Source organism: Musa acuminata, chromosome BXJ1-10, assembly GCF_036884655.1.
Source record: "Musa acuminata AAA Group cultivar baxijiao chromosome BXJ1-10, Cavendish_Baxijiao_AAA, whole genome shotgun sequence".
NCBI classification, from domain to species: domain Eukaryota; kingdom Viridiplantae; phylum Streptophyta; class Magnoliopsida; order Zingiberales; family Musaceae; genus Musa; species Musa acuminata.
In genome coordinates this window covers 29,048,168-29,071,002 of record NC_088336.1, presented here as the reverse complement: position 1 = coordinate 29,071,002, position 22,835 = coordinate 29,048,168, and the positions used below count along the sequence as shown (strand labels likewise).

Genomic DNA, 22,835 nt, shown 5'->3' with positions numbered 1-22,835 from the left:
ATGCATCGAGGGAGGGCGAAAGGAAGCACGGAGTTTCACCAAGAGCTGTAAGGGAATTAAACGACGCCAAGGAATCTCTTACGCTACGAGGCGCAGGTTTCTATATATCTTTTATTTTGCGAGCTTCTCACCTCGACCCGTGCGTGGGTGGTGGTGGCCATGGTGTCGTTATTTAGGATGCCGAGGCGCGAAGTGCAGCAGCACCGGCAGTAGCAGCTATCACGAGGTGGCGAAGCAGCACTGTTTCCACCCCATTTTCCACTCTCTCTCTCTCTCTCTCTATATATATATATAGATCTCTCGCTCTCACACACACAGGCACACATTTCTTGCTTTCTTGTGAGTTCATTCTCTTTTGTTGAAAAGCTGTTGTACGAGTATTCGAATTTTTAGACTTGTAACGTAGAAGCAGTGGTTGACACGAGGCCTCTCTCTGCATGACTTTAGTAACAGGAAAAGGCGATTGTATAGTGTAGGCCGAAAGGACTATCATTGCGTCTCCGTATGGTTTCGAAGCACTGGACTTGGCGTTAGGTTTTGGACCAGTTGCTGGTCGACGTAAGGCGCGTAGGGAATCATTGCGTAGCATGATGTCTATGTCCTGCATGTGACATTTAATTGGATGGGGTTGACCATGACTTACCTAGTTGATTCGCTGGGGAAGACGAAGTTTTCCGCTTGAATATAAAGATGAAGCCATAAACAGAAGAGTGGGGATTTCGTAGTCATTCGTCCACAGTGGCTCCACGCGTGAGTTGGCTCTCCGTGGAGGGCACGTAAGAGAAGAGAGCCAGCGTCAGCTGAGGCGGCCATGACCTCGAGTAGGGTCTATCACGTAACAGTGCATGTGGGATGGGGAAGACAGGAGCCCATGCAAAAGGTTGCTGCTACTGCTTCTGCTCGACACGGATTTTAATGCATCGATGAGCTGGCTTTGCTGTGGATTCATCCGGTGGAAACAGTCCACGCTCCCCACCAATGAGCCATCAGTACCTCACCATCGACAGTGTTGATAGTAGCATAAATCCACGGACAAGTGTCCTTTGATCGAGAACAGTAGCCTCAGCAAACACGAATCTTGATTTTAACGACAAAAGTAGATAGGAAAACAAATAAAAACAAATAAATATATTACCGTAATTTCGCAAACCAGTAAATGTAAGATTTACCCAGCAAATGAAAGGCCACTGTGCATCAAATGAAAGGGCAAATTCAGATAAGTAATTGAAAAAAATTTATTGAAATTACAAAACCTGTCAAAAGGAGAATGTTTTATTGAACATGCATAATTCATCAATACTGATAAGTAATCTTGAGATGGGATGATTCGACGACATTTTGCCCACAAATTTCATAGTCAAATAATGATTTATAGTTGAGAAATTAAAGCAATGGAGAAAACGACACAAATTACCAGTCCCAGGCATTCATATAATGGAACGAGGGTCCTCCATAGGCATAGGCTTCAGAAAGGTGCCAAACTCCATGCTTTTCACAAAGGTTTAAAATGACGAATCTGATAAATTTCTTAGTCTCGTAGAGCACTCAAATTCCTTTGGAACATCATGACCACCATCACACTCGGATGTGACGAATGATCTCATGCATCGGTCCAGCGATCAGCCGTACTGGCGATCTTATTGAATGATTAGACTGAAACTAAGAAAAATTCGTTGGGAGAATTCACAAATTCGTCCGGATTAATTTTGCTTAAACTTTCGTCAACTACAATAAACGATATCAAAGAAATATATAATGTGAGAGGTTGTTGATAATTAGTAATTAACTCATCCATCATCATCAAGAAGAAGTAATTAATTAAAATTAATTACTGATTCAATCTTATAACAGGTAGCTCTATTCCTCTAACCATTTTTAACGCTGGCGATTACATTAATATAAATAATATATATGTCTATACATTTGGACGAGTTCTCGAAAAAACAAAAAAGGTTGGGTTTAGCTATTTTTTACTTTTATTTTATCTCTATCACTCCTTTATTTTCCTTGCCGTCTTTTTACACCCGGTTCTTTTTGGTCCGGTTCAAAGCATTAAGAACCGGACCAATGAATTAAACCAAACCAAATTAATAACATTAAAAATATATCTATCATCACACAAAAAAAGAAAAAAAAATAAGAAAATATTTTGGAGAGCAAGAACTTATGCCTTTGGGGAGAAAAAAAAATTCCAAGACTTATTTTCCGGAATTCGTCGTATATATTTTTTATACATATATTTAAAACAAATACGCATGATTTATCTCATCGCCCCTCTAAAACGGATCGGGGACGGTGGCGAAGCCCCAAGCTTAATAATGAAAGAAAAGATTGGCACTCGTGATACACTTACCCACGCCAATGTGGCTTGTACGCCGGTGTGCCAACCGCATCGTTGGACGCAGGAACGGCTGAGGAGATGGGTGCAATCGGGGGTGAACGATGGTGGGTAGCAAAAGCATATCACGTCCTTATTCAAGAACCCGTTCCGTTGAATTGAGCCGTGGCAAGAACGTCTGTTTACCGCGGTCTAATCGTAGCCTGCGCCACAACGTGCTCACCGTCTCCGAGCCGAGGGCGAGAGCGGCGCCTGAACCTCGCTAGGGTTTACATTTGTTCATCTCGTTTCTCCTTCCCGTCTCTTCATTTCAAGCCCGGGCTATTTAATCTTCTCTCTCTCCCGGTCTCTCGCTTAAACGAGGCCTTAAACCCTAGGTACGAATTAGGGTTTCGATCCCTTTTCTGCAGGTTCTGATCGGTAGCGGAGAGATTTAGCTCGGTAAATCTCTGATTCTTTGCAGGTCCCCTAGGAGGAGGAAGCGGTCTCTCGCCATGGATCTCGCTGAGGAGATCCCGAACGCCGTGGGCGGGGAGTACGAGGTCGAGGAGGAGGTGGTGGTGGAAGAAGAGGTCGAGGAGGAGATCGAAGAAGAGGTGGAGGAAGAGGAAGACGAAATGGGAGGCGGCGGAGGAGGAAGCGGTGGTGATGGAGGAGGAGGAGAAGGGGATGAGGATGGAGATGGGAGTGCGGAGTCTAAGGGAAAGATGAAAGATAATAGTGGTGGCGAGGAGATGAGGCAAGCCGATGCCGGTTCGTCGTCAGCAGGGTTAGTATCGAAGACCTGAAGATTTTGGTGTATTTCTATTTACGTTATACTGCATGAGCTTGTCTCGGATATCTCGGTGCTTGTGGGTTGTTTCTCAAATGTCGATTGCGTTAGCATAGCACGATATATTGCCACTTGTTGGTTTGAGGAAAATAATATTAACCATGTTTTTATTTTCTTCTCTTCATTGTGGTAGAAAAATCTTTGTGGGTGGTGTTGCTTGGGATACTACAGAAGGTATGTGCTATTTCTTATTTCTTCAAGTCGCTTCAATACATATTTAGTAGCAACTTCTTGATTCTTGATTGGTAATTGCTTTTGGTGACTTTATTACCTAAGGTATATTATTTAAGGCCAAGTGAATCATTTTAATTGTGGTAATCCCTCTGGAAGATTGAGCTACTTCTGGATGATGCCAAATTAGCTGTTGGCAAGGATATGTCAATTACTCGTTGAGATGAATTCTTCACCAGCTGACACTGTGATAAGATATGCAAATGATGCAATACAAAGTAAAGTTTTCATCACTTATTCGTTAACATTATGTAATCTCGTAGTAGGCACAGTTACTTCTAGTGAAAAAGGGGAGTCCTTGCATCTTGTTGCAGATACTGCTTAAGAATCTCACTTTTATGTTTTTTGAGCATGGTCATATTCATAATTTGGTCGTTTAAACATAAACTTATTCTCTAAAGAATTGCTCGATGAATATGTTTCTTTGAAACCATCATTTTTGGTTGGATCAGGTTTGATGCTTAAGGATATCCTACACCTGCATGCACTTTCCAAGTCTTTAGCAGAACAGATGATTTTGATATATCATAGAACTAGATCTATAAGGCAGTTATAGAATTATAAATACGAGGAAGGAACAATTAACCAATCCTCTGCTAGTTTTGCAAGTATGAAATTCTTAACCAGGGACCTCAGTCCAGTCTGTTTTTCTGTTAGGTTATTTTACAGACTGTGTAATTTTTTATAGTAATTGGTCATTGATGACACAAAAAATATTATCTTTTTTTTTTCCCAAAGTTGTCTTAATGACTAGATATGAAATCCAACTGAACAGATACCTGAGGTCCCAACTCGAGAGTGCAAAATTAAATTACCATAACATACAGTCTTTTTCAGTTGCATCACCGTTATGAGAGGCACACATTTTTTTAATCTGTTGGTTCAGTTGGAACTGCCTTGCATTAGACCACGATCTATATCTTTGCATTTGAGTTGGTTTTCACTTCTTGCAATGCATATCCCAAACAATCCCCACCAAGAAAAAAGAGAAAAATGTATTTCAGTAATTTGGACTACTTTGACTTTTTATTGGTAATCTTCTTGACATCCTGTTGCTAAGTTAGCTGTTAAATGGTATTCTGTAACTCAAATTTCATGTTTATGTATACCGTCATTTTTCATAGCTTTTTATGACATTAGAGGATAAGATAGTTTTCTTGGATAGCTGAAAATTGGAGCAATTTATGAAAGCAAAGTTGAACCTGGATCATTGGTTTGGATTGGTTATTGCTTATAGATGAAAGCAACTTGGTCAGAATCAAGCTTCACATTATTAATAACTTAATGTTAGTTTAAGTATGACATGCAATTTTTGGATTCCAAAAGAAGCTAGATTGATGAAATCAGATGTTGGATTAGATTGTTTGAAATAAACCAAATGTTTGATGGAATTGACTCGGAATCTCTTGGAGCCATCTGGAACTAACTGGCAGTGAATTGATTTTTGAAACTAGTTGAAACTCACCGAAATCAAACTCTGATGAATTCAAGCAGGAACCACGAAGAATCAACTGAAGCACTAAAGTGAATCTGGACCAACAGAACTGACATATCTTGACATGGTTCTATTAATTTTCTAGAGGTTATATCACATTTTATCAACTTGTTAGTGGATTTGGTGTGGCTAAACTCGATTCGAATTGACATCAAGATTGTTAATCCTGCAACAGTTGTCCAAAGTGGAGGCTAGCCTTTTAGGTGTAAGATGTTGTAAGAGAGATATATAACCAATTTATTTGCTATTTTTTTGTACCATCAGAAAGCAACTTATGAAAAGTTTTACTTCTCATATTGCAGAATATCATTCGCGCGAGATTAAGGGTCGGAGACTCAAAATCATGTTTAGGCGATTCAGAAATGTCCATAGAAACTGTAAATACATCAATAAACAAAATTGAGTTAATTGGTTATTCATTCATGGAATGTTACTTGGTGATATTTTTTTTTCCTTGCAAAGATTTTGATTTTTTTTTTTGTCTTCTTGACATGGTATTCGGGTACTATTTTATGAGGTAGTCCATGTCTTTTACAGAGACCAGCACGATTTGTTTGTTGTGGATTTGTATCTTAAACGGGTATTTTTAATCCAGTTTGCTTACGGTAAGAACCTTTTTGAATTGATCATCTAGCACCTTCCTGTGTAAGCTTTTTTTCCTGGTCTGTATGTTACAAATAAAATGCTGGTCATTTACATGCTATTTTGTTGTTCCAGATACCTTCAATAAACATTTCAGCAAGTATGGGGAGATCATTGATTCTGTGATAATGAAGGACAAGAACACACACATGCCAAGAGGATTTGGGTTTGTGACATTTGCTGACCCATCAGTAATTGACAGGGTTTGGGAGGATGAGCATGTTATAGATGGGAGGACGGTGGGAATTTATATGAAACTTTTTCAGCATAACTTTCTTCTTTTTGAACAACCTCCTTTGATTAGTATTTACTGATTGATTCTGCGAATCGACGGCATGTTCAGGTCGAAGTTAAGAGAACGGTTCCAAGAGAAGATATGCCTTCAAAAGCAGGCATCAAGACGAAAAAAATCTTTGTGGGTGGAATTCCCACTGCTTTAACCGAAGGTAGGAACTACCTTCTTTGTGGTGATCATGTTCTTAATTTTGGTAATTAATGTTATCATTAACATTTGCAGATGAGTTGAAGGAACACTTCTCCTCGTATGGTGAAGTGATTGAACACCAAATAATGCTTGACCATAGTACCCGGCGGTCAAGAGGCTTTGGTTTTGTCACTTTCAAAGATGAGGAAGCTGTTGACAAGATTATCTCGGAGGGTAGGATGCATGATCTTGCAGGGAAACAAGTGAGTCAACTCATTTCGTGGTTCTGCTCACTTGGTTTTATCGAACAAGTTTAGAAACTCTAATCCTGTCAAAAGAAAAATATGAAAAAGGCAAGATAGGTTTTTGAACACCTGGAACCGTGAAGCCTCAGAATGATGCACCACCCAGCCCCCATATTGAAATACCCGTTGCCGGTCTAGTTTCTTTTGGCGTCCGTGCTCAGTGTCTTTTCCCCCTCGATATCTGTTCTGTTAATTGAGCAGTTAGTGATAGAAAATACCATCCTTCGTAGAGCAGACATTGGGAATTCTGCTCTAGGATTTTAAGAAGCATGACTTGACTGCTCTTCTCTGCAGGTTGAAATCAAGAAGGCCGAGCCGAAGAGATCAGGTGGCAGTTCCAGGATGAATGAGAGGGTTAGTCACGGTGGTAGTAACCGAAGTGCACGTGGATACCGAGGAAACTCTTATGGCTATGGAAGTGATCATCCATACGGTGATGCCTATTACGGTGGAGGCTCAGGCTATGGTTATGGCAGAGGCTATAGCTACGGTGGTGTCCCAGGCTATGGTGCAGCCTATGGATCCAACTACGGTGGGCCTATGTATGGAGTTGGCGGCTACGGTGGTGACATGTACGGTGGCCCAGGTGGATATGGTGGGTGGTATGATGGTGGCCACGGCAGTGGACGAGGTTACGGGAACAGGTACCACCCGTATGGCAAATGAGAGCCGTGTCACCGACCACCATCAAGGATATTTATTCAATCACTAGTGTAGTCATACTGTTGACTTCTAACAGTTGGACTCCTCGCGGCCGTTTCGTGGCCTTGGAGAACAGATTGTCGCCCATACATCTTTGCAACCACATATCACTAAAAAGGTTCATATTGTTTCTTCCCCTTAGATTTTTTTTCTTTTTTTTGAGCCTCCCCACGTTACAAATGTTGGCTGTTCTTCTTCATGTGATGTGCTTGCCCTTCTACGTTGTAGGGAGCTTGGCTTTCGGGTCAGAGATTTCATGTGATGATTTAAGTGAGCAGCTTGTGACAAAAAATGTGCTCGGTTTCCGTCAGTGTATTTATCGGCACCGTGCCGCAATGCTTTTGGCGTTAAGCCACTACATGGTATGGTACGTAAGTGTTGAAAACGGCCTCTGCTGCTGGGATGGTATGGTGTAACGGACTCGATGGATGGCGGAGCTTCTGTCCCGTATTGACGGTTCAGCTCTCGGTAGTCTAGGAGAGGGAGGGGGGGGGGGGGGGGTGGATTTCGGTATTTACATGAAACCCAATTGCTATGGCTCTCTCTGTTCGATAACTAACTAAAACTCACGATTTATAAAATAAATAATAAAAAAAATTAGGGGACCGATGTGAGATGGTGAATCCACATTTTCATAAATTTTGACTCCGCTCTTCGGATTTTAAAAAATAAAAAAACATAGCATCACCGTGCTAATTTACTAGTACTCCTTATGGTCGAAGACAATGCTTTCCAGTGGGATAGTACCACCAAAGCTCAAATCTCACGTCCACGGGGGAAGGAGAAAGCTGAGCTGGTGAGGTTTCTTTAGGAATAAAAACAAACTCTTTCCCCCCACCCCCCACACCTTTTCTTCTGCTACTTCAGCAACAAATCCTTCCACTGTCTCATTTCACATTCCAATGCAGGAGACAATAAAGAGTAACAAACACCCCTCCCTATACAAAGACAAAACCCTCTCTCTCTCTCTTCCTCCTTTCGTCTCTCTCTCTTTCGCTCTCTACACCCGGCTCTCCTCCACCTTGAGCGCTGCACCGACCCCGAGGACTTGCGCCACCCACTCCGACTCGTCATCCTCGACAGCGGCGGCGCCGTACCCGTCCGCCGCTTCCGCGACGGGCTTTGCCGCCGATCTTTCGGCCAGGGTCCGGATTAATGGTGCGGCGGGCGGCCACGCGGCGCGGTCGGAGGGGCACCCGACGAAGTAGGGCACGTAATCGGCGCCGCTGGTGTCCACGCTGGCCATGACGGTGGACGCGGAGCTGGAGAATGAGGGCCCGCAGCTCTCCTCGTTGCCGTTGATGGTGACGAAGGACGTCTCCTGGCGGTAGGATGGCGACGAAGGAGACGGGGGGAGTGCGGCGGAGTCCATTTCCTCCTCCAGCCATTTCATCACTTCCGCCACAGCCGCCTCTTCCATCTCCACCATCCCCTCCGCTTCGGGCACTTCCGCGATGAACTTGGCTGCCTTCGCCGCCTCTGCCCCGCCGCCGTCGTTCTCCTTCCGCTTCCGGTTTCCCGCCTCTTCCTCCATGACTTGCTCGTTCGCGGCGGAGAAAAAGATTTGGGTGATATGTACGTATATATAGTGGGGGATCAGGGCTCCTCTGTCTGGAGCCAAGCAGGGAACAGAGACTTATCGAAGTTCGCTCCCGCCACGGTGGCGTCAGGAGAGAGGCAGATGAGGTTATTCCGGTATGCGTCCTCCCTGTTCCCTGTGTTGGGCTATATATGGGAGCCGCAGACAAAGGAGGATGAGAGTGGGCCAGCGTCGAAAGCAAGGAGATAACGTGCAGGATGATACGACGTGGCAGTAGGAGAGGAGAGACTTATGAAACTGTTGCGTGTTGGACGCAGAGACGGGATCGGCAGATACGTGGTTCGCGGGTGGGAAAGCACCGAGCATGACGAGATGAAGCGAGAGAGGTATTGCACCTAAAACACATAACGCTTGATGTCATATGCCTTTGTTAAGTTTCGGATGTACACCCAGTTGGGCATTTATGTGGTATGAGACGGATATTAATGTCTTTTTGTCGTTTACGAAGTTTTCTATTTGGATGACTGGTCGGCTACTACTTTTGACCGCGATGCCTTTTTTTGTGTAATAGAGTGAGTCTGGGGCCAACACCTACTCCCTCTCCCCACCCTTTTTTTCCTCTGCTCCGTTTTGTTTTTTTCGCCGTCTTTTGCCAAGTGCTAACTACGTTTTCTTCTGCTTAATTTCCTTCCTCGTGATTAAGTACGATACATCAATTCTTTGCCATCAGATTTGCCTGATGATAGAAAAAGGCATTGCATCTGTCTCCTATTTCGAGCTAGTCGGTACACCGAATGCAAATGCCTGAAAGCTCCATGCATCCATCTTCTTGGAGATGGAGGACTCCGCTGTCGTGGATCAAACTCAAATTAAAGAAACTGAAATGGGAGTGTAGGTCACCACCCCAAAGGCCTGATCGCATGGGATGTGCGTCACGCACGAGTGCCTGCCTGTATCCTGGAGGGTTTTGGGTGTGATTTAATCCTTGCTTAGATAACATGGTGCATTAACCATCCAAACCCTTTTTTTTAATCGGCAGGTTTTGGAACCTGTGCTCGGAATTGTGGTTTAGGGGTGGCAGAGAAGAAACAAGACCGAGCAAACAAGCAACTTGTGAGGCACGGTAACAGTGACGGGAGTTTGGTGTGAGGACGAGCAGGCAGCAGGCGGACAGGGGCGCGCAGACGCAGACTGCCAGCGAGGGGATAAGGACAAGGCGTATCCGCGTGGGGGTGCGCGCTTCAGTCCTCCTTGTCGTCTTCCGCCGACGTGGCTGTCCGCAGGTGCCACTTGGTAGCTCCGCCCACTCGTACTCTACGCTCCGCCCCCCGCCCACGGAGATGTTGGCGCCTCGCCGACAACTGGTGGTGGGAGTAGCGACGACGGTGGATAGCAGAAATGGCTCCGCAACCGACGGCAGCAGCTGCTCGCCGCGGAACACGGCCCTCGCTGGAGCCTCCGCCTGCCGTTGTCTTGAGAACGAACCATTTTTATCCGGCCAACTCGTCAACGGGTGTGGGAAACTAAGATTTTATGGAGGATACATAACATAAAACCCCAGCTCGTCGGTTTGGTAATGCCCTTTGCTTGCTTAGACCCGTTACATCGGCCCACTTGAGCCCAAAACAACATCTCTACGCCCTATCACAAGTCAGGTTATCGAGCAGACGTATCAGGCGAAGGCTTGATTATGAAATAGTTGTTGACATGTGGAATCTACTGATGTTCACCAAATGCTTTTCTGTTCAAGATGGCACGACTAACAACTCCTCGATCTCTCTGATTGGCTGCTTAGGTAAGTGGAGCTCCGCGTCAGCCTACGTCGACTGCATCCATCATCATCGACATTTTCTACTGTAGCACGTCGCGTAAGTGGAGCTCCGCGTCAACTACGTCGACTGCATCATCATGATCGACATTTTCTATTGCCATGCCAGACAATACGCGACATGCTACAGTTCCATTAGTCGACACAATATTCAGCGTACCTTGCATCAATACAACATGCAATTATTATTCCACCTAAACTAGCCGACACACTGCGATGATTAGACTGAGTCCAACCTCTAAAACATAAAGCACCGTGAGATGACAGCCGTTTCGTTTGCACGTATGCTCGGTTAACTGTTGGTTTCTTTTTTGAGAAAATTCCTCCAATAGTTTATGCCGACATATATCATCGGTTCTCTATTCCTTGGAGCTTCCAGAACAAAATAGTTATAATTGCTTAATGGTAAAAAGGAAACCCAAAAACTAACGGAGAAGCGAGATTGAAATACGTACCCAACCAATGAAGTAGCTTTCCTCGAATCTTTTAAAAGAAAGGAGAGCGAATTATTGAGATGTGAATAGCAGTAGCAAAAGACCAAGTCACTATAAGATTCCTGGTCAGCTGAAGGTTAGTGAGAAGACCAAACGTTAGCGAAGACCAGCAAATCTCTCTCTCTAACTAAATTATGCCGACCATGTGATGCGTGGTACCAAACCTCAGGCCAGACAGTGTCACAAATTTAATGATCTGTTGGTGAATTGATTGTCGTGGTTGATGAGTCACGTCTAGTGCACAGGTTGATGTTATGAGTATTCGATCGACTAAACTGATCGATAAGATTGATCATGCCCTTAGGACGGGTGTTAATTGATGTTTCTCGATCAAGATATCGGACCTGCTTGGAAGAAGACATCTCTTGATCGGGATGATCGTGTCTCGAGGGTGGTTGCTTTTCTAAAGGCACTTGTCAAGTGGTTACTGACTTTAACCCCTCAACGAGTAAGTTAGTGTTCATTCTCTCCTTTTTTTTTTTTCTCCCCCGATCAGATACCAACAAGAGGTTCTTATACTACTATACGACGATCGATCCCAAGAGGGAAGGGGGTGAGAAAGTGTACCGAGAAATGTTTTGATACGGATCTTGGCTCGACGCGTGGAAGAGCTTCTCCTTGTGGCGTGACGAGACATCCATGGTGACATGACCCGAGCTTAAAGGAAGAAAGCTCGCACGATTGTGCGTATCCAAATAGTTGGAAGTAGGAGCCTCTTTGTGCATTGACTCCAACCCAAGAGAAATGACGCGAACTCCAGCAACCGAGAATCTTCCTTAACCTTAGACACGTCACAAGTATGATTATCCTACATTAACTTTCACATCGTCACTCGGTAACCCACAGTCCCCCCTTTGAGTGGGTTTAATCTGATGTAACATGGAACGCGCAACAACATCCATGGCAGATTAAAGAAGCGGCAAAAGCACATGAAACATAAACTAAAGACCGAACAAGTCTTCCATGCCCAGAAACGCTCCCCTTCCTACCATGAAAAATAATAGAAAAAGACCGAACGACTTCCAAGCACCGGTCAATTCAGTGAGCAGCCTGAGCAGATCGCGTACCATCTAATCTCATCTCTTGTGTGCGCTTATCACCTTCGAATCCGCTTTGATCTCAAACCATCCTGTCTCGTACCATCGCATGTCATGTGTGCGCTCATCACCCTAATCTCCGTTTTGATCTTAATCTATTCCGCCGCCTGCCATCGCCATGTGAGCCGCATGCTTCCGTCACGTGCACGTCGCTCTTCCCAATATAAACCGCCCTCCGTCTCACCTTCAACCCTCACGCACGCCTCCTTTCCCCTCCGCCGCCCAGTCCAACCTACCACCAAATAAAATGCTGGGAGAAACGCTGGCGTCGGTCTTGGCCTCGGTGTACGGCTGGTTCACGCCGACCGTCCTGTTCGTCCTCCTCAATGTCGTCATCGGCAGCATCGCCATCGCCTCCAAGTCCTACCACCACCACCACCAGCAAGGCACCGCGGCGGACGACGATGGCGGAGCCTATCCTGGTCGTTTCCTTACCCGCTCCCTCTCACGCTCCTCCTCTGTTGTTCTCGACCGCCTTCGCTCCTTCAACTTCCACCACTACCGCTTCGGCGAGATCCCCCCTCCCTTCGAGTCCACGCCCGCCCCCGCGGCTGAGATCGTGGACGAGGCCCCCCACCCCGCGCCCCAGGCGGAGGGCGAGCACCAGCACGGCGAACATTTAGGCCGGAGCCAGTCGGACACGCAACCAACGGCGGGGGAGATGCCGCCGAAGCTGGCGGTGCGGATGAAGAAGTCGGCCAGCGAGAAGTCTGCCTTCTCGCACTTCGAGGAGGCGGTGACGGCAGCGACGGAGACCGTGGATCCAGCCGTAGGAGACGGCGGCGAGGAGGTGGACGCGCGGGCGGACGACTTCATCAATCGGTTCCGGCATCAGCTGAAGCTGCAGCGCTTAGCGTCCATCATGAGGTACAAGGAGATGCTCAACCGTGGATCTTAGAAAACAAAAAGTGAAAGGTTTTCTTAGCTATTGTCTTAGAAATAACATGATTGCATTAGGGATGTGTTATCGTGTACAAGTACTGTATTTCTTCTTCGTCAGCTTCTATCTAGCGAGGTGAGGGTATGTTTTTTTGGCATCTTTATTAGTTTGTGTTGTTTCTTTCGGGACATCTCTTTGGATGCGATATATTCTGTAGCAATGTGATGGACGCATGCCCCAATTTTATATGTAGACGGTCATCGATCAAGTATACGACGACGTCTTTTTAAGATCAAGCAGATGTCGTTGTCAATCTTGTTGTTAATGACTATTTGCTTCTCTGAGCCGTCCAACGACTCTCGGCTGACGAGGAAATTATGTGATTTATAAATGTTTTTTGCTTTATAAATTTCTTCTGGTGTGGCTGTGGCAATTATAAATTAATGTAGTTTGTGAACCAACAAATTATGATGTAAATGGTGCGTAAGCTATTAATTAATGCTACTAGTTGTCCATCTACTTTTTGTGACTTGCATGTGCTCTTAAAACATTCATGCGGAACCATGAAATATGACAATGACCTTGGGAATACTTTCGTCTTCGTATGAACTCCATCTATAGCCGAGTGCTTTCGTCCCTCATCGCCGCGCATCTCGTCGTTACATGTCACCGCATCGCTGGTTGCGCTTCAGCCTGCATCCGGCTCACGTGCCCTGAGCAGTGCCACAAGACATTACCGCTTTCGTCCCTCATTAGAGAGTCGCTTTCTGCTTTTTCGCGGAGCGGCAGCCACTCTGCTTTATGAATGACGCCAGAGTCTGACACAAACACGGCCTGCGTTCTACGAATTCCGAGGCATTACCACCGACCGCGCCTCCACCTTCCTTCCCATTTCTATGTCGATCAGCTGAGTGCTTTTTTATTCACCAGTAATACATACGTATCCTGCAATTCCCAACCTCATGTCTCAGAGGCGTTTACCTGAAATCGACCGTTGACGAACGGTCTTGATTTAGCCAGCTATGATCGATTTAGGGATTATTATTATTTTTTTACCCTCATTACTTTTATACTTTGAAAGATACATTACGTTCGATTTAGGCATTGGATTTGATTAAGACGCCCACGGCAAACGTGAAGAAAGATGAATATAGCATTTCTCGAGTGAGACAAATGTGGCATGGAGACTAATAACGTTCAATTCACCAGTGTGTCTGTTTCCTAATCGCTTTCGACACCCAAACGCAAGAAAAGCCAAAAAGAATACGGACGACAGTGCTAATTCATCTGATTACTGCTACAGGATTTGCCTACCAGGATGGATGATTTCTTTTCGTGTCCACCGTGGTTGTCCGAAGCATAGTGGGACCCACCATTCATCACTCGTATCGTGCCTCAAAGCATTGACGTGAGGATTTCCAATCTCACGTGCCTGACACGTGTTGAGGTCTGGGTATATGGATCGCTGGGTCGGAAGTCCCAAACCCGACGAAGATTCTTGGAGGAGCCAAACGGCGGAAGAAGAAGGACCTGCTCCTCCCTCAGTCGGATGGTAAGACGATATGCTTCTCTGTTGATCCTTCGTTCTTCTCTTTTGATATTTCTTGTCTTCGTTTCTAGAATCTTCGATCATGTTGTGATCCGTCATGTTTCTTAGAAGATGATGGAATGGGAGTTCTAAAGCCGATCGAAATCATTGGAAGAACCAAAAGAAGGGCGAAGTAGGATCTCTTCCACTTTCCTCTTCAACCAGATTGTAAGTCTACATGATTCTCTACTGATCCTTTGTCGTTCTCTATCGATCTTTCTTGAATGCTTTTCCAGAGTTGCCGACGATGTTGAGATATATCGTGTTTCTTATTCGTTTGTTCGCTTGAAATTTTGTGGTATCATCTTCTTCTAGCGTTTTTGATGGTTTTGAGATCCGTGATCTTTTTTGGTCATCTGTTTTCTTGGATATTTCTCGCATTCTCTTGATCTAGATCTAGGGATCTCGAGGGTTTTGAGATCTGTCATTGTCTTCTTGTTCGTTTGTTTTGTTGGATCCGACTGGAGGCTTCAGGCTCGTGACGAGCCCCGTCCCGAACTCGAGGCATCCGACCCTCGCTGTGATGATGCTCTGACGAGCTCTTCTTCGCTGTATACTTCTCTGTGTAAGCGATCTTCTCTAGCCCTTTGTCTCCGATATTTCCTTGGCGTTCCTGATTCTTTTCTCGTTCGCGTTTCACAACCAGTGTTGGTTCCTCGTAGATGTTTTTGTCGATAGTTGAAAGATTAAGGGCAGAAGTTTTCTCTCCGATCTTTTCTTGGCGTTCTTGATTCTTTTGTAATGTTGACGACCTGTGGATGTGTTTCTTGATAGTTATGGGCTTTGGGATCGTAATATTCATTTTGTGTTTAAATTTTTACTACCGTGAATCTTTTTGTTCTTTTAGTCTTCGATGATTTATCTTGTAGTTCTCTTCTGTTGAGTTCTGTTTGCATGTATTATTTCAAGCTTATCATTCGATCGTGTAGATTTATAATTATATTATATGTTTGTGGAGCATGAAAATTATTCAAAATCATGAATGTGTTTGTGGATCGTCAATGCAAACTGCGGGGGAGAAGATGTTCTGCCATAGTGATTATAGCGGACCTTGGGGCTCGTTTTGCTCACAATCATAAACTTTTTCATTATTTCTTTAATGATCTGTCATAATGGCCCATTATGCAGTGAATATCTAAGCGTAGAAGGTGTTCGAACGGGTAGAGTTTTATTAAATACTCATCATGACCAGTATAAAGAATCAGAACAGTTTTGAACAGCAAACGGACATGTAACATATAAACCAAAATTTTTAAAATGTATTTACGTGACATTAACAATAACAAAACTGCCAACAAAGTCAACAAATGAAGACGAAATATTCTTAAATGACAGATGTAAGCTGATCTCAGATAAATACCTCCCCGTAATGGACAGCAGATGATGGCTTTCAAGGAGGGCAGGGAATGAGGAATGTGTGTTGGGGCATGTCATAGGATTAGCTCTTTTATCATCCTTGGTTCTTGAACCAGAGTCTAAGTTGGTCTCAATTACAAAAAACAAAGAAACCTCCCAATCTTTGATTGAAACTTCAAGTAGATGTGTATATACATTAATTTATTTACATCTGTCATAATGGCGCATGTGATGAATCACACTGCTCTATATGATATTTCTGTGTAAATGAGATATGAGGAAATGCCTAACCTAATATGATGTGCCGACTTATGGTTCTAGAAGTTTGCCTAAGCTTGAATAGTTACAGATTGATATATTTATGTACCAGTGACGATTGGTATTTGAAGAGCAATTAGTTTCGCTTGCAATTTTGGGTTTTAAGGTTAGTGTCCACACTAACATAATATTATAATGAATAAATGAAATGCTATTAGAGTGAGATGCCGATCGAGACAGTCCTTAATTCTTTAAATGTCTTCTCCTTGCTGTTTGACAATGGTTCATTTCATTCAACCAATGGCTGCCTTCATAACTTATTTCATTCAGGGATTTTGCATATATTTGAAGGTGTGTATGAACTCTAGTATCGAACTTTGTCATGCAATACAGCAATTGACATCATCTAGTATCGAACTCTAGTATCGAACTTTGTCAGTGTATATATGTATACAGTGTATATATATATACATACATATATATATATACATACATATGTATGTATGTATATATAAATACACACAAATATATACATACATATATATATATATATACATATATATATATATATACATATATATACATACATATATATATACATATATATACATACATATATATATACATATATATACATACATATATATATATACATATATACATACATATATATATATACATATATACATACATATATATATATACATATATACATACATATATATATATATATATATATATATATACATATATACATACATATATATATACATATATATACATACATAGCTCTTATCTATCTACTTATCATAATACTTGTATGATATGTTGAACCGTGTCAGATTAATTTTGCATGAGTTTCTGTCACTGGAGGGAACATTGGAGGCCGCTGCATTTTGACTCACTGGAGGCCGCATTTCAAATGAGTAAAGAATTTCTCGTTAAGCCGAAGGAAAATGAAGCGAGAATGCATTCGGAGATTTTACATGTATTCTGCAAGACCTTGCTGAGATACCCGTTAGCCGGAGATGAAATTTTCTTAGTGTTAAACAATTGTCTACAGTGGTTGTAGCCAGAGAATGAATGCGATTTCTAATTTACACAATCATTTCTATTGTCCATTTTTTTAAGGTAGGATCTCTCCATGTCCTAACTTCGGGTGAGTGGATGGGCGGTGACAGAGGGTTAAATTTTTAGAAAAACATTTTAAGTTTTAATACGAGAGAGGACCATATAAATATTTTACGGGCATGTAAAAGATTGCCAATGGCGTGTTGCCAATAGTAACTACGTTACTATTTTTCCAGAAAATTGAAAACGTTTGCGTTTCAAATTTTCTTCTTTAGAAATAAATTACTCTCCACTTACTTTCCCTAAACCCGAAATTGATTTTCTCTATCCTGAAAATTGCTTCGAGTTTCAAGGTATAGAGTTTATATGGATACAATCTCTACTGCCTCACTTGTGATAATGAGGAATTTTATCACTCTAGCTTCAGTTAGAGAATATCGCTCAGCTAACTAAGGAAAAAGATTAGTGTGCACTCGCTTCATTTTGTAAGTCCATTAGCATTATGTGAACGTGAGAAGTAATCTGACAACTAGTTTAACATGCGTAGTCTTAGTAGGCACTTCAAATGCGTAGTCTTAATTCCCCTTGAACTGAAACATTAGTGGCTCTGCAATATATATATATATATATATATATATATATATATATATATATATATATATATATAATATTAGACTGTGAACATTCCAACTAAACTAATATTTCTCTCACTGAACTAATAATTCAAGCCCCACAAACAGAACTCAGTAGAACAGAACTATACAGATAAATCATCAAAAACTAAAAGAACAAACGAGATTCACGGTAGTAAAAATTTAAACACAGAATGAATATTACCATCCTTAACCCTACATCAAGAAACACATTCATAGGCCGTCAACATTATAAAATCACCAACTTTCAACAATTAACAAAATCACCTACAGGAAACCAACACTTCTGCCCTTAGTCTTTGAACTATTAACAAAGAATCAAGAACGCCAAAAAAAAGTCGTAGAGAATACTTCTGCCCTTAGTCTTTGAACTATTAACAAAAACACTCACAAAGAAACCAACAATGTTTGTGAAACACGAATAAGAAAAGAATCAAGAACGCCAAGAAAAAATAGGAGACAAAGGGTTAGAAAAGATTACTTACACAGAGAGCACAAGTTGAGGAAGAGCCTGTCAAAGCATCATCACAGTGAGGTCGGATACCTCGAGTTCAGGATGGGACGGGCCTCGTCACGGGCTTCGTCGCCTCCAATTGGATGCAACAAAACAAATGAACAAGAATACAAGGACAGATCTCAAGAACCCTTAAGAAAATGCGAGAAAGATCCAAGAAACTAGACGAGCAAGAAGCGAAGGCCAGATCTCAAAACCCCCAACGACCCCAGAAGAATAGAATACCAAAAAATCCAAAGAGAAAAAACGAACAAGAAACAGAACAGATCTCGACATCTTCGGCAATTCTGAAGAAGCATTCAAGAAAGATTGAGAGATGACAACAAAGGATCAGTAGAGAATCACGTAGTCTAATAATATTGTTGAAGAGGAAAGTAGCGGAGATACTTCTTCGCACTTCGTTTGGCTCTTCCAAGAATTTCGATCGGCTATACAAGTCCCATTGAAACATGACGGATCTCAACATCATCGGCGATTCTAGAAAAGAATACAAGAAGGATTGAAAGAGAAGAACGAAGGTTGAGTAGAGAAACATGTCGCCTTACCATCTGGTTAAGAGAGGGGAGGAGCAGATCCTTCTTCGCAGTCCATTTGGCTCCTCATAGACCTCCTCAGCCACGTGAGATTGAAAAACCATCATTCTGATGCGGATCACGTGATATCTTCTGGCTATATCAAAGCTTCAAATCACTAATTAAGTTACTTTACCCCACCTGGTTCACACAACTTTTCGTCTTACTTCCTAATTCTTCGTCCCACCTCTACCTCGCTTGCTACGCTCTCTCCCTGTCTCTTTCACACTCCCTTTCTCTATACACAGAACGATTAGTTATTCAAGTGGAAGATGGAAAGCTGTATAAAACGGAAACAGATCAAAGAGGCAAACAGATAAAGAAACTCATAGTTCAAAATTCCAAAATCACAAACTACACAGAGATACAGAAATATCAAAGAAACAAACCCTATTCGTTCAAGATCTAGAGAGAAAAAAAGGACAAAGCAGATCAAGTCATTTTAAGTTCCAATATCAAAAGCAAAGCTAATAAAAAGAGGCAAAATCAAATGGTAACCAAGAAACAAATAAGTAAACGGATAAAAAACTCTCAAAAATCAAGAAAATAATAGACAAAGCAGATAAAGAACTATATCGTCTTAAGATCTAAAATCAAGAACAAAGCTGAAAAGAAGAGGCAAAATCAAATAGAAATAGAGAAACGAAGCGGCAAACAGATCACAGAATCCATCAGTTCGAGATTCATAATCAAGAAAATAATAGACAAAGCGGATCGTGAACTATATCGTATTATGATCCAAGATCAATAACAAAACTGAAAATAAGAGGCAAAATCAAATAGAAATTGAGAAACAAAGAGGCAAACAGATGAAAAACTCCATTAGTTCAAGATCCAATTTCGAGAAAATAATAGATAAAACAGATCAAGAACTATATCGTTTTAAGATCCAAGATAAAAAACAAAACCGAAAAGAATAGGCACAATGGATTGAAAGCGCCGAAGATTACATAAGAGAAACATCTCACATTAATGAGTCATGGGCATCAACCGAAAACCAAGAACTACGGTGGCAGACCGGCAATCGCCCCAGGCGAACATGATTTGGACCCTAGATACGTGGTCTCTCAATAGTTGTTAGGATCGTCTGACTGCAGCGGAAGAAGATAGCGGCTTAGGGCCACGGTGGCGATCGCACTACACGTAACACCATCGCCGTTGAGAGCGACGGTGGCGAATCGACAGTGAGGAAGCGGGCAGAGGAGGTGGAGAGGAGAGGGGAGGTCGGGGTGGAACGATGGCTTCGAGGTTTCTTGCTCTCGTCTCCCTTACCAAAAGAACGATCGAGGAAGCCAACTCATGAAGCTGTAAGTAGAGGGAAGGGGGTGGGTCGACAGGCTTCTCCTACTATCTGTAGTCATGTGCGAGTCACGAATCTTGAGGACCACTCACTGGGGTTTGGCGGTTGGGTGAGGGTGTTCACCAGTCAGACCGAGTGAATCAACACCGACATTTCTGAGGCATGGGGTCAATATGTTAACAGCAGCAGAGACAGATGGATAAAAGACGAGCGTGCTAGCCGTTAGGTAGGAAGATATTCGTAAAGAAAAAAAAAGGGGTAAAATGTGGATAATAGTTCCAGTGCTTACCACTGGCATCCACTATAATGATAGTGACGATGGCAACAATGGTGAAAATAATAGGACAAATCAGTATTGGTACAGTATCAATGGTTGGGATCCAACCACATTAACCAAAGTGGAGTCTCATTCCAAGCTCAGACAACTCAGAAAATAGGAAAAAAAAAAGTATATTCAACTTAAGTTAGAAAATGTGTCTCTATTGCCAAAAAAAATCTTCTTAAGAGTAACAGATTGGAATATATATATATATATATATATATATATATATATATATATATGTGTGTGTGTATAGTTATACAATTAAAGAACAATTGGTTCGAAGCATCAGAGACTTCATGAGCGTGTGCCCAAACGGACCTTGTGACGCAAAAGTTCCAAGTCAACCAAAAAAAAATCAGCAATTTAATGTGCACATCATGCTGGACCAAAACATTCAGGACATGATTAATGCGGTCAATGCATAGCATATATGCATTTGATTTAGCACAAATCTCAATAATAAGTGGACAACCAACGAAAAATGTAATTGCTATAATGCATGAATCCTCCAACAATTAAACCAAGAAAAAAAAACAAAATCAAAGAAAACATGTAGAACCAGAAAAGCTTGACAAAAAGGGAGAAAGACGACCTTGCTGCTGCAACTACGCAAAGAAGGAAGAGTGATATATGGGTTTGGGCAACCATCCGGGCAGATGGAATTTACACTGGCAATTGACGAGTCTCTTTATACGCCAGAATAACCCAAGAGAATCTTCGACAAGTTTACAACATTGGTGGTAGCTACTCAACCACCACATTGTAAAATGTCTGGATGTCAAAAAACATCCTGGTAAAAAGGTTGATTGCAACATCCTTTCTCCCAAAAGGGCCACTTTGTCCGATATGGTGAAGATAGTTCAATGCCACAAGCAAGGAGATCAGACACATAACAGACACATAATCCTTTCACCAACAATGTTGCTTTTATAAACCTCCCCATGTTGATACAAATCTCCATTTTCTTTAATCTGAAATCCGGGATCTTGCTCCTATTACTCATTGGAATCCCAAAGAAGAGATGGATATCCGATCGGATCAAAATTCACAACCCCCATAAACTGTCGGCCTCGGAAGAAAATAACGCGTACTCTTAAAAATTGACCAAACCCCCAAATGAATCAGAGAGAGAGAGAGAGAGAGAGAAATATAAACCCTAATTCAAAGAGTCAGATGACAAGAAGACCTGAACAACAACCGAACTCTATGCCCTCGGTTAGATTATACTGAAACAGAAAAAGAAAAGAAAAACAAAGCTAAATCGATCGGACTTCCGAACGATAAAACATAACCATCCTTCACCTCGGGCCTAAATCGTTCCACCTTCTAATAAAACATTCCAGATGAAGAACACATTAGAAGACATTTAGAAAAGAATAGAACAGAGATACGATCATTACCTCGGTTCTTTGAAAGAGCAATGAAGATTTGGGAGCAGATAGAGTGACGGAGGTGGAAAGGAGCCAAAGCAGATCTTTCTCTCAGGAGAGAGGGGGACAACGGCAAGGATCGCCTTTCTTTTCTCGATCGCTCAACCGTCGCCTTTTCGTCTTGTAATGTTAAAAGGCAAACCGAATGATGCTATGTATTAGTCGCACCGGCATTAAGGAATGCTTACTAATCATAATTTGTTAGTAAGGTCTAATAAAGATTATGACTTCTTTCCTAAACAGATATTTAAGGACAAATATAAAAATATTAATTAATGACTGAAACCAAGTCGTTCCCAAAATGTGAACAATGGGCCACCTACATTATGTACACGTCAATGACGGACAGCTACGGTGCGTGAGAACGGAGGCCCATTGTGAAACCATCCATGTGAGTGAGGGGTTGGGCTTACGGCTACGATGACACAGCGGAGGCCCATCGGTGCTTTCATCATCGCATCGGCGGGGGAATGTCGTTGTCATCCGTCCATCTCAAGTTATCGTCAGGACACTGATATGTACACCTAATTAGGAAAGAGTGTGGTTTGAATATCCCATGTGGATGCATGCAGACTTAGGACCGTTTAAGGAACATGCGTTTAGATTGTTGCTTCGCTATTTATTAGCCACAGTCCTCCCTGCAACTAGAAATTCTGGTCACAAATAAGTCAAATCACATCATGTTGACAGGCGCCACGGGAATTTTCAAAGCGCACTGAGTTTTAAATCCGCATGCTATCGTACCATAAATATATTTGACTTACACTTGTCTTTTGAGCAGATGTCTTCGTTTCACAGGAGACTTGTCAATGCTGCAGGTTTCGCAACACAATCGATCGGGAGGGAATCGACTATTGTGACAACCACACGACACATCTGCAATCAACCAGAAGCTACGGGATGATGTCCCGAGTTACGTGTTTGCAGCGATAAGCGACGACAATGGTAGATTGATTACCTGTA

At 42.5% G+C, this 22,835-nt stretch overlaps 2 protein-coding genes and 2 long non-coding RNA genes across 6 annotated transcripts; 3 read left to right on the top strand and 1 right to left on the bottom strand.

Moving 5' to 3' along the window:
* Positions 1-2,509: 2,509 nt before the first annotated feature.
* On the top strand, positions 2,510-7,334 carry LOC103968841 (uncharacterized). Of its 2 annotated transcripts, XR_670513.3 has the most exons (8): positions 2,510-2,715; positions 2,802-3,107; positions 3,304-3,344; positions 5,614-5,777; positions 5,882-5,984; positions 6,056-6,225; positions 6,562-7,087; positions 7,198-7,334. XR_670513.3 is itself a non-coding variant. In XM_009382171.3 (7 exons), the coding sequence occupies exons 2-7, from the start codon at positions 2,833-2,835 to the stop codon at positions 6,931-6,933; spliced, it is 1,125 nt and encodes a 374-aa protein (XP_009380446.2). In that variant the 5' UTR covers positions 2,510-2,715; positions 2,802-2,832; the 3' UTR covers positions 6,934-7,110. The 2 variants fall into 2 exon arrangements, 1 of the variants encoding a protein (XP_009380446.2); XM_009382171.3 differs by lacking the exon at positions 7,198-7,334 and having other exon boundaries at positions 6,562-7,110.
* Positions 7,335-12,110: 4,776 nt separating this feature from the next.
* On the top strand, positions 12,111-13,104 carry LOC103968840 (pathogen-associated molecular patterns-induced protein A70). The gene has a single exon (XM_009382170.3). It carries the CDS (start codon positions 12,176-12,178, stop codon positions 12,824-12,826), a length of 651 nt encoding a protein of 216 aa, XP_009380445.2. The 5' UTR covers positions 12,111-12,175; the 3' UTR covers positions 12,827-13,104.
* A 1,015-nt stretch (positions 13,105-14,119) lies between these two features.
* Positions 14,120-17,118, top strand: LOC135596014 (uncharacterized). Its single transcript, XR_010480739.1, has 3 exons — positions 14,120-14,360; positions 14,429-14,564; positions 16,853-17,118. It is a non-coding gene; the product is annotated as an uncharacterized LOC135596014 (long non-coding RNA).
* Positions 17,119-18,565: 1,447 nt separating this feature from the next.
* LOC108951429 (uncharacterized) lies at positions 18,566-21,983 on the bottom strand. Of its 2 annotated transcripts, none has more exons than XR_010480738.1 (2): positions 21,843-21,983; positions 18,566-19,058 (listed from the first exon to the last, which is right to left on the bottom strand). It is a non-coding gene; the product is annotated as an uncharacterized LOC108951429 (long non-coding RNA). The 2 variants fall into 2 exon arrangements; XR_001975835.2 differs by lacking the exon at positions 21,843-21,983 and adding an exon at positions 19,789-21,829.
* Between the last annotated feature and the right edge of the window lie 852 nt (positions 21,984-22,835).

What these genes read in the sequence shown, in the direction of transcription:
- LOC103968841 (XM_009382171.3), top strand. Translation starts at nt 2,833, where the DNA reads ATGGATCTCGCTGAGGAGATCCCGAACGCCGTGGGCGGGGAGTACGAG. An exon ending in GCCGGTTCGTCGTCAGCAGG is followed by an intron (nt 3,108 to 3,303) that starts GTTAGTATCGAA and finishes TCATTGTGGTAG; the next exon opens with AAAAATCTTTGTGGGTGGTG. An exon ending in TCCCACTGCTTTAACCGAAG is followed by an intron (nt 5,985 to 6,055) that starts GTAGGAACTACC and finishes TAACATTTGCAG; the next exon opens with ATGAGTTGAAGGAACACTTC.
- LOC103968840 (XM_009382170.3), top strand. Translation starts at nt 12,176, where the DNA reads ATGCTGGGAGAAACGCTGGCGTCGGTCTTGGCCTCGGTGTACGGCTGG.